The sequence below is a fragment of the Eulemur rufifrons genome, chromosome 19 (genome assembly GCF_041146395.1).
Source record: "Eulemur rufifrons isolate Redbay chromosome 19, OSU_ERuf_1, whole genome shotgun sequence".
Classification (NCBI taxonomy): Eukaryota; Metazoa; Chordata; class Mammalia; order Primates; family Lemuridae; genus Eulemur; species Eulemur rufifrons.
In genome coordinates, this window is record NC_091001.1 from 111466896 (window position 1) to 111478616 (window position 11721).

The window sequence follows — 11721 nt, forward strand, 5'->3', positions numbered from 1 at the left end:
AAGCCACTGAAAGAAAAGGGGGTATGAAAAATATTTTAATATATTAAAACAGGTTACAATACATTTGACCAATACTCAAGAGCAACATGTGTGGAAAAAAACTATATATTTCTCTAAAGACGAAAACATCATCTACACACTCAAAACAAAGCCTTAAAATCTTACAGCACGATTGGCCTCTGTCTAATCAGCCGATTAAATTGAGTCCTTTCAACAAGAAGGTAATCATGGAATGAATTATTGCTGAACAGAGGCGTATTGCGACTTTGTTCGATTGTTTTGGTGTCTGTCTACCCAACAACTAGGCTCCAAACTCCTGGTAGAGATAAAACACGAGCTCATCTTTCGGATGATTGAGCCAAACTTCAAACTGGAAAGAAAACAGGTAACTGCCATATTGTTCATCAATAAATAATAGAGATGATTAGTACTTTCTAACCAATATGTTATTACTCATATCTGATCTTTCCAGGCTTCTTAAGACAAAATTCCATTCAAGTTATTATAATGTAAACTTAAGCAATAATTAAGTGCACCCCAAAATGCTTGCTCTTAACAAATAAATAAGATTCCTCAGTTAAATTATTCTTTGTTAGTTTCCTGCCATTAGAGAAAAATTCACTCCAACTTAAAAGACTTGGACTTCACTTTCAGATTTGGTTTCATATCACACTGATTGAGCACCTGCTGTATATCACACAAGGTCTTTGTGCTTTCATACGTCTGATCTTCATTTGCCGAAGTTATGCTCTTGCTGAATGGTGTGAGGGTCAGCAAAGTGCACTCATGTTACGTAAAAAATGTGTTTTTGTTTATGCTGATTATTTGAAGGCCATCATAGCTTAGATACTATCAAAACCCACAGGGGAAAGAAAATTTTCTAATTCGTTATTCTTTTTTCTTAAAAAAAAAAAAAAGTAAATGGGTAAAATGGAAAACAAAGGGCAAGCTATACCATTCTGGATGGGACACAAACATATTTAAGTTGAATTACAGTGACTTAAAAATTTAAGTAGGAATTTTATTTTTTAAGAAAGAAAAACCAAACCTTTCAAAATCACCAAGTCTTGAGAACAGATCATTAAGCAGAATTTCTGGATGGTGCTTAATGAAATCAGGCAACGTGGAAATGCCACCTAGTGAGCAGAAGTGGAATTGCAGCTGAATTAAAATTACAAAATACTTGTTCTTTGCTTGGGCAAAAAAAAAATTTTCCATGAATTTGCTTTTTTGAAACAATAATAGGAAACTGTTATTTTCCAGGCAATTAGATACTGTTTAGGTTACGTAAAGAAGCTTCATGCAACATTTCCACAAGGAGAGGATTTTGTTCCCTTACCCAGGGTAAGTGATATTGTCCCTCATGCCCTCTCTTTGAGCTAAAAAAGGAAGACCTTGGTTTTTCTCATATTGACCTAGATTGCACCTGATTTCAATTGACTCAGAGTTAATTGAGAAATCTGATATTGTGCCGTGGCTTCATTTCCATGAAATCCAGGCACACTCTCTACTCTGCACCACACGGGGCGTCTGGCACGTTTGCGGGGGAGCCCGTGCCAGCCCTCACTTAGAGATATGGGTCGACCCCCTACTCAACTAAATTCATTGTTTTGCTCGACAGCCTCATGGGGACTGGATACGATGTTGACAAAGCATTGTAGACAGTGGCCCAACGTCAAATGCACTGTGAAATGTGGAGGGTATCTTGGTTTTGCTAAGAATCACCGAAGAGAAATGGGCATGACATCCAACCAAGAGTCGCTGTGTGCTGGGGCAGTGCCACGCTGGCTTTACTCATATTATCTCCTTCTAGGCGCTCACTGGAAACTGGCAAGATACTCATTTATTGTTCTTGGAAACATCTGTTGACTATTTCTATACTCCTGGGTAAAAAGTCCGACATTGCAACGGTATAAACTCGGAAAAGGAAAAAGCATAACAACAAGCAGGAATAATTGGGGGAGATATTCTGTAATGCTCCCAGCTGTAAAAACTGGTATTTTGATACTGAGCAGAAAATATTGACTCAGTCAAATGAACAAAAGTAGACAAAAATAGCTTCAAAAACTGAAATATAAGAGTCACAGTAGGCATTGCTCAGAACATCAAATCCAAATTAAATATTGCCCCCAAAGATATCACTGGAGCTTATTTCTTACAAACACTTCTTTGAACTTGACTTTAGGTCCTGTATATAGGTGACTTATCTAAGCTTTTTAGCTAAATCAAACTCAAAAACAGAAGTCCTTTCTCAATAACAATAAGATAATAAACCAATTAAGTAAACTTCACCGTTTTGCATTCTCTATGGATTTAAGTTATCCACAGATAATCAGATGTCATGTACAGCAGAAATCAGATTTTCAGCCGTTGAGAAATACCAACACAACAGCATTGCCAACAATGGCAGCCACGCTAGGAGTTTTCTTTTCCCCGCTGGTGGGTTTAAGTCTTGTTCCACTTGCAGCTTTACCAATCCAGCTTCAGATCTGCCTTGCTCCATACATACTTTCCTCCTCACTCCAGAAACATCTTTTCATCAAATCCACTGAATTTTACAGCCTCTTCTACTCCGACATCCAGGATGGACGTGGAGGGATCCTTCTATCCGTTTCTACAGTTCAGAAAGCGCATCTAGGAAATGCATTATATTTCCATATAATTTATCCTGTAAAGCTTAATTTAGGGTTTTGATTTAAGATAATGTTTGATATTCCAATCATGTAAACAAATGTTTTTTTGAAATCTGTGGCCAGATACTGAACTGATTGGATCCCATCTCTCTACTCAACCAACTCGGGTTCTAGTGGAAGAGGCTGATGTAGATGTATTAGATCAATTAAGCACACAATAAACAGTATCATATACCCTACATGAGGCACATGTTTCTCCAATGGAGGGAATAATCAGGAAAGGCTTCCCCCAAATGCCAACATCTGAATTATGTTTTGAAATTTTTAATTAGAAGGAACAGTATTATAAAAGCACAAAAACATGCAAGAGTATGATGTGTTTGGGAAACTGCAGGTAGATGATATTTCTGGAATAAAAACTCTGTGCATGAATGTATAAGTGTAAATATTAATAAAAGCTTCTTTTAAGAAAGGGCGAGAGAATGATAAAGGAGCTATGGAGGCAGACAGGCACCAGACTGAGGGGAGTCTTATATATCCGCTAAGGGTCTCCATTTTTATCTTATTCTATCCACTTTTGTTTGTTTTATCCTATTCTATTTTACCTTGTAGGCAGAAATGAGGTCTTTACACATCTTATGACCTGCAATGAGTGTTTTGTGGGAGCTCAAGTAATACTTACTGAAGCAAAATGTTACTAAATTTGCAAAAGCAAATTTTGGCTCACCTATGTTTGTTCCAACTATGTGGAGACCAGACAGTTTGTTGAGGAACGCTGGTCAAAATCCCCAGCCAATCATTAGAATTTGCATCCCAAAAATAGTTTGAATTTTCCTCTCTACCTTGGACCCATAAACTGAACATTTTTGTTATTCTCTTTCCTCTTACAGTCTATAAAGAACGCTCACATTAATAAGAAAAGAAATTGCTGTAAAGCATCATTGATTAACTTGAAAATAACAACATACCAAAAGTCAGAGTAAGCATTTCTCAAAAAAACCAAACTCAATTTAAATATTGAACCCAAGGCTGTGGTTGGAGCTCATTTCTTAAAACCACGTCTTTGAATGAGATTGTTTATCCTCTGCTAGAAATATTGGCAAAGGTTATAAATCTAGGGGGGAAAAAGACAGAGGAAAGGGAAAGGTGATTTACTTTCAGTTTGGAGAAGGGGGGGGTGTTTCCTTTTCCTTTGGAAGACAGTGTGGGTAGGAATAATACCGGTGGTGTTTGGGGAGGAAACGGGCTCTCGTCGCCAAGGCCAGGCTTATCAGTCGGAGGATGAGCCGGCTGCACCTGGGTTATTCCAGATAATGTGAACCGTGGGTAACCTTCCTCCCAAGTAACCTGGGTGCCCTGTGTTGGGAGAAGCTCCAGCCCGAGACTGCACAACAGATGAGTCTGCTGTGTGTGACAACGGGTTCAGTGTGACATCCATGGGTGCACAGCCACATGGGAGACCACAGCGCAGGGTGGTTAGTGTCAACACAGGGACCTGGGTCAAGCTTATGCCCGCGCAAGTGCACAGCTCCACACGTGACATGGTAAAGTAAGGGTTCTGTCCTCTTGATGGTAATCACTGACAGCAAGACCATGAAATGCTGGTTAAGGACAAATACGTACTAGATAGTTGTGCTCATGTAACTCAACTCTGGCATTACCGCTTCATTAATTTTAAGGGATTATTGTATAAACTCAGAAAGGCTCACATATTCATCCAGAATAAGGTAGGAGTCTTTCATCTGCAAAGGAGAAATCAAATACAAACTTAGCGTCAAGTGTGGTGTTCAGCATGTGAGCTCAACTGTCCCTCTTACAGTGTTTGTGCCTTTGTGAGTCATTATTCTGGAGGCAATGTTTCTCGTCTCGCTTGAGGGCCTTTTGGTGTGTCCCTTACAGGGTTTGAGTGCATACAGTTTCCAACAGATTCCAGCAAGCCCGGACGCTCTGCCCTTTCCAGAAAGGGTCAATTGTCAGAACCTTCACCCTGGAGCCTTTCCGACATGGGATCCCAGGCAATTTCCCCATTCCTTCACGCTGTGGGACAGCCCTTTTCTTTATTACTCAGAATTCCCAGCGACTGTGTGCACCATGTATCTAATTTCCCCCTTTTCAATGGATAAAGCAGAGCTTTCCTTAATGGTGGTAGCTGGGAGGTTAAGGGGTGGCATTACTGAGGATTTTAGTATTATTCTAACACTATGTATAAACAGTTATGCCTCCTATGGGTATACCTGTACTTCCTACGGGGACGTATACCGCCTAATGCCTACCCACACAGGTAGGGTCAGTGAACATTTTTCTGTAAAGGGCCAGAGAGCAAATATTCTCTGCTTTGCAGGCCACACAGTCTCTGTCACAAGTAATCACCTCTGTGTTGTAGCTCAAAAGCCACCACCGCCAATGGGTGTGGCTGAGCTCCGCTGAAACTGTATTTATGGGCTCTAAAAATGGGATTTTTACATAATTTTCACTGATTACAGTATTAATCTTGTTTTGATGTTCCCTGCCATCAATTCTTAGCTTGTATCCTGTACTAAAACAGGTGACAAGCCAGATCTGTCCCTTGGGTCACAGCCTGGTGCAGGGTGAGGCCCCTCCCTGCTCTTGAAAGTCTGGAGGGGAAGTCGGGGGAAGGGCCCAGCATCATCTACGGGGAGCAGGTTTAAGGTGCAGAGTGCTGGGTCCACCTCAGACCTACTGAGTCAGGGTCTGCCCTTTTAACAGATCCCAGGCGATCTGTGTACACACTGAAGAGTTTGGAACACGCTGGCTGGAAGGTTCCTGGGCTCTGGGGTCACCCAAATCCTGGTTTTGCTGCTGATACAAGTCAGATCAATGAACACCTAAGACTCAGCCCTTGTAGGAGAGTTAACGGTCCCTTGCACAAAAAAGGATTCAACAATACTGCAGCAACATTTATTATAACTAACATGTTTGCTTTGATCTCATATTAACTGCACAATTAAGACAGAGTTTTTAAAAAAACCTCTGCATAGAGAGGAGCGGTTTTCCTCCTCTACTCCCTCTCTCTTCCTTTTGAAAGCCACTGTCCCTTATTCCGGGATTTTCTTATTCCTGCTCTCTTTGATGTCACCTTTCAAACTCTAACCATTTACTAAGACCCTCAGAAGTCTAAAGCATAAGGAATGAATTTCTGTTCTTGGAATTCCTAACATTATGCAAGCATGTGGGGGAGAGATTTTTCTGCATGTGTATTTTTGGGTGGCAGATGGGAGAAGCTGTTTTTAAAATGTTTTCTTAAATAATAAAGCTGATACTTATTTTACAAGGTTTTTAAGTCCAAAAAAGTTCTGAAAGTAAATAAAAACTACCAATAATTCTACTACTCCAAGATAACCACGGGGATATGCCCAAATGCATGGTTTTGTCCATTAGGATTAAACTTCAGTTTAATTTTGCAAACTATTTTTCATCTGTAACTAATATCATCTATACCTAAAATTTTATTATGAGAATTTATCCTTGCCACTTAATTAGTTGTCTTTGAATTATGCTTTATAGATGGTATAATGTTTCATTCTGTGAACAGAAAGTTTTACCTGTTCTCTATATGCTGAATGTTAGGCTACCTTTGATTTTTGCTATTATTCTTAACTTTGCAGTGACATGCCTTTACATAAGTACTTCTCTGCATCTCTGAATTTTTTGTATGTTTTAAGGTGGAATTTCTGAATCAAAATATGTGAACATTTTAAAGATTATAATATCCCCTTCCTATTGATAATATCAAACACTCTTGAAGTGCTTATTCACTATTTTTCTTCTGTAAATTGTCTGTGTATGCCCATTGCTTGTGTTTTTCTTGTGTGTGTTTGTTAATAGATTCTTATTGATTTAAAGAACTTTTATATATAATACTTTATTTTATATAGTTCAGTTTATCATGTTAGCATATTCTACTTTTCATTTTTATAATGTGTGACATATATTTTTAATATTTATGTATTCAAATATGCCATTCATGATTTAAATTTTTTTTCATATCTTTCATTAACAAGGAGGTTCCTCTACTATGGCAGAAAGAACAAAGAATTTTTTTCTTTAGCTTCTGAGAATTTATTACTCTGAAGCTACTCAATTAATTACTCTGCCTTTAGTAATACCTGGAAGCTTCACAGTATAGACATGCTTTGGCCATCCTTGTTTAATCTATGTATGAAATTGGCACTAATAGGATGTATCCAGTTTAATGAAAGTAGAAAACTAAAGAATTGATGAAACATTTCTTCTACCTTCTACCCAACATTTAAAATTATCCAAAAAGATTATTAAAATAAATAATGTGATGATGTTGATATCAATGTAGTAGCATTCATTAGCTGCTTCTATGTGTAGCGACTATGTCTTATATATATGACATATATAAACCATATATGTCATATACATATATGAATCACATATCGAGATTACATATGGTTCCAGACATATCATCTACAAAGTACCATTCCATGCATCTGTGGGCAGGGAAAAGAAGCCCATTCCACAACCCCCAGCTGGGAGGTGGGCCTCGTCCCCGGCTCCTCCCATTTCTTCACACGGAGCCTCTAATACAACAATGTGCCAAGCCCTTGCCTGAGAGATGTCCCTGTCTGAAATCAAGCTGAGTGCGTGATAGAAACAAAACCACTTTTACTTTATACAACCTTCTGGTTAGATTCAGGCACCAAACAGGACACTTCTTTGTGGCATTCTAAGAATCCTTCAAATTCTTCATCACCGATGACAAATCTTTCCGCTTCTCTTAAGGCGTCTTCTCCAGGATTCTCACCCTCAATTAAGAGGCGCTGGAACCCCTGAAAGGCAGGGTGGCGTCTGCTCGCTAAAGGGTCTTTCGCCATTTCTTCCCCCAAACCTGACTTCACCCTGATCCAAGCGTCATCCCTTCTAAGCAAAGAAGACGCTCAGAATTAAGAAACATTCTACAAAGACACTACTTTGGAGAAATAAGCCAGCCCTGAAATTTAGAAATACGGTGTTAAAAGCACAACCATTCTTAAAATATCAACTTTCAAAACCTGGTCTTAGGCCGGGCGCGGTGGCTCACGCCTGTAATCCTAGCACTCTGGGAGGCCGAGGTGGGCGGATCGTTTGAGCTCAGGAGTTCGAGACCAGCCTGAGCAAGAGCGAGACCCCATCTCTACTAAAAATAGAAAGAAATTATATGGACAGCTAAAAATATATATAGAAAAAAATTAGCCGGGCATGGTGGTGCATGCCTGTAGTCCCAGCTACTCGGGAGGCTGAGACAGGAGGATTGCTTGAGCCCAGGAGTTTGAGGTTGCTGTGAGCTAGGCTGACGCCACGGCACTCACTCTAGCCTGGGCAACAGAGTGAGACTCTGTCTCAAAAAAAAAAAAAAAAAAAAAAAAAACCTGGTCTTATAATCTAATATTCTCAGACTATAAAATGATGAATGTTTATTAGAGGAGATATGAACTATAAAAAAACATCAGAAAATAAACAAGTCATTCATGATCTCCAAACCAAGAAAATTATATTTTAAATATTTTCTTGTTTCTGCTGATTTTTAATAAATCCTCACTAAAGCCTCTAGAGTATATTTGTTTTTCACTTAATATGTAAGTGTTTTCCAAAGCCGTTAATATTCTTTTCAACATTCTTCTAAGAAATGAGTGTGTGAGTGTGTGTAATGTATTATTCCATCATAAGTAATAACATCGTTTGGAGAGAAAAACTCAGTCCCAGGAAAGACAAGCAAAGAAGTGACTTGTCCAAAGTGAAAAAGGGTGACACGGCCAGACAAAGCCCAGGTCTCGAGGGTTTTCATGGAACGGGTTATTCTACATAGAGTTTAATTAGTGTCGTCTTCTGAATGGCTCTGATGCCATTGCAGTCAGATTAGCATGAACTTTAAAATGCCTTTGATCTCACCTTCTCTGCCCACTGTTTATTTCTCCCTTCTGCACTGCCCAGTCCTTGGACACTTCCTCCCGGCCCTGGTCTCAGCAGTCTTTGCTGTTTGCTGTCCTGGTGTCTTCCTCAATGGACAGCATCTTGGGCGGGGTGGGCATCATCCCCACACCCATGTCTTGCAGGGCCAAGCTCAGGGTGAAGCGGCCGGCAGGGAGAGAGCACCCTCCAGGTAGGTTTGGGCCCTGAGGGGCTCCATATCAGATGGGTGGGGACGTTCAATTCCAGAATCAGCCAGCTAGACTGGAGGGGGGACTCTTTGAGGACCCAGATATTAAAAACAAAACAACAAAATGCAACACAATGGTATAATTTAAGTGCTGCAATACACATTTGCAGCAAGCACCATGAGATCACAAGTGAAGGGCAGAGCATTGATCCTGCCAGACAAGGACCAAGGATAAGGAGCAAGTTCACCTGCAGAGATTTGGGGACAGGCATTCTAGGAGGAGACAACAATGTGACCACAGGCTTGACGATGCAGGTGTGCGGGGAGAATGAGTGTGACGGGGTGTGTCTGTAGCATGGGGTGGAGGAGGCTGAAGGCAACACTGAGCTCACCCAGGGCCTTGGCAACGATGCTCACTAGCTTGGTCTTGTGAGTCGTGCAAGAGGCTTAGGTGTGGAGTTAAAGCACCAAAACTGTATTTTAATAAGAGCACGTGCTTTCGGTTGGGAGAGCAGAGACATGAGATGAATGGCCGTAATCCTGGTGAGAAATGACAAGAACTTGAGCTAAACCACACTGAGAATGGAGAGTTGGGGTCTTCACTTGCAAGATCAGTGGTGGGTGACTAAGCAAACATAATGCAGAGCAAAGAAGTCAGACCCAGTAATGTTCACACTGCATGATTTCATTACATAAAGTACAGCATTCTGCAGAACTAATCTATGTGTTAGACCAGCTAGTGATTACCCCTGAGGGCCAGGGTAACGGCTGGAAGGCAGGTGCCTCTGGGTGTGGTGATGCTCTCTCTGCATCTACAAGCCTGGATGTGGTCCCTGTGATATTCATCAAGCTGTGCACTCAGGATGTGTGCAGTCTTGTGCATGGAATCTACACTTTATCGTAAAAGTTAAACAAGGAGACAAGGGAGTTCGCAATACTGCCGAAGTTGCTAGCTGAGGAGGTGCTCTAGGAAAGACAGGAAGACAAGGATGGAAGGAAGAACAGATTTGGAATGCAAGACGTTGCATTCTAATTTCATGTGCTGAGTTCTCCGAGATATGTGCAAGTTATTAATGTGATGATGTTCAGCAAGCAAGTCTTGAGAGTAAAGTCATTGATATATTTGTTAAAAATTATTTTTTAAAAGTTTCATATTAAAAGTGTGATTGTGTCAGATCAATCTGGCTCAATTTTTATGTCACAAAGTTGTGAGTCATTTTTCAGCTGCCACAGGCCCCCAGGTTGAAGGTCATGTCACCTGAGCTTGCCCAGATGAACCAAAGGTACAAGCACAGGCAGAACCTAAGTGCCTGGACTGAGGAGGAGGCACCTAATGAAGCAGCAGACACCGCATGGCAGGATCCGCTCAGATCTTGCCCCATTATCCGCTGACGATAAAACTATCCCAGTGCCCTCGTTCAGGGGCACCCTGCTCTGGGAACTGTCCCCTGCGTGCTCCTTACTTGTGCCAAGTAATACAATCCCCTTGCTCTAACTGACCTGGATGTGCCTTTTGACTGGATACCTGCTGAACAAACCAACCCTTCCATTTGGGAGGTAACAAAAGCACATGCATAATCCAAAATAAAAGACTCAACCATCGCTATTCTTATGTCAAAGTTTTTGGTTTTCTTTTCAACTTTCTTCAGTTACTGTGTCTGGAAACACCAAATTCATTAATGCTTTGGACAAATGGCATGATCTTCCCAAACTGCCCCTTTACAAACACTGGCTGGAACAGGGACCCACCCTCCCCCCTCCCCTTGCACAGACCTCTGCTCACTCAAAAGTTTGCTCCACCAACCCCCGGTTCCAGGCAGCTTTATGGTTTAGGAAGTCCTGGGCACCCACCCCAAAATTCACCCTTCCAGGATGCCTTACTCGCTTTGCGATGGGCAATGGTGATGGAGAGTTCTGGAGAAGCCCTCCAGCCTGTGCATGTCCCCAGCCCCCCTTGCCTTCCCCACTGTCCTGCAGTTGCGAATCCTGATTTGTGCCCGGGGCATGGGACTCACCAGCCTCCTTAAGCACGAGCAGTCCTCTCTGGGCCTCCTCGAGCGGCAGCGTGAAGGACGTTTTGGCCGTGTGGAAACAGAGCCCGCATTTGTGGTTGCGCTGGCACGTGAAATGGTAGCTGACACTGGTGGTGGGGGGGGGGGGCAGAAGGATGTCCTCTTTCTCTTCCTCTCTGGTCTCATCTGGCTCTTTCCTGACATGCTGCTGCTGCCTCCTCTCGGTGCCTGGCAACCGGGTACTGTCTTCAGCCAGCAGAGCAGAGGGACCAGACTCCTCCACAGAGAGCTCAGAGGCTGCCAGAACGTGCTCAGCATCTTTCCAGCAAAAGCAGTGGGCACGAGGGTCCACATGATGCCCTGGACTGCCCTGCACCCGGGAGACACGCTTTATATGGGAATGGAAACCGGCAGCTCTGAGCAACCTGTCACAAGGGGAGGAAGGACACACCTTCTTTGACACTCAGCTGAGTTCGAGTTTTGATTTTCTCTTCCGGAAAACGAAAGCTGAAACACGGCCAAGAGGCCAAGAAAGCTGGCGGTTCAGAAGGAGAGCCAGCACGCCGGCTTTCTCTGCCCCGGACTCAGCCTCAGTCCACTTGCATAGTAACAGGCTTTCGACTTGAGGTGGTGACAGATGAAGATACGGATATCCATCTAGAAATCCACAGTACGACACCCTCTTTATCCTTGCATCACTCTCTCCTGAAATAACCCCAAACAGCCGCCACCCTGCTATCCTTCACGCAGGGGGTCCTCAGGGAACGTTTGTTGTTAAAGCCAAATAAGGAGCAGAGTTGCTGACCCAGGCAGGGGGCTGCAGAACCGTTAGCCTCAGGGACAGCCATCTGAGACCATCAGAGTCTCTGTGCTAGGAATTTGCAGGAGTTCACAAAGATAACAGAGATTTTCTTTTATGAATGAAGACATTGTATCTTCAATATCTTCAACA

General features: G+C 42.1%; 1 protein-coding gene across 1 annotated transcript; it reads right to left on the bottom strand.

Annotated features, from left to right (window-relative positions):
* Window positions 1–2469: 2469 nt before the first annotated feature.
* Window positions 2470–11123, bottom strand: RSAD2 (radical S-adenosyl methionine domain containing 2). Its single transcript, XM_069493889.1, is given in 5 exon segments — window positions 2470–2634; window positions 4343–4375; window positions 7301–7450; window positions 10639–11013; window positions 11016–11123. Coding segments are annotated over 5 exon segments (831 nt in total).
* Between the last annotated feature and the right edge of the window lie 598 nt (window positions 11124–11721).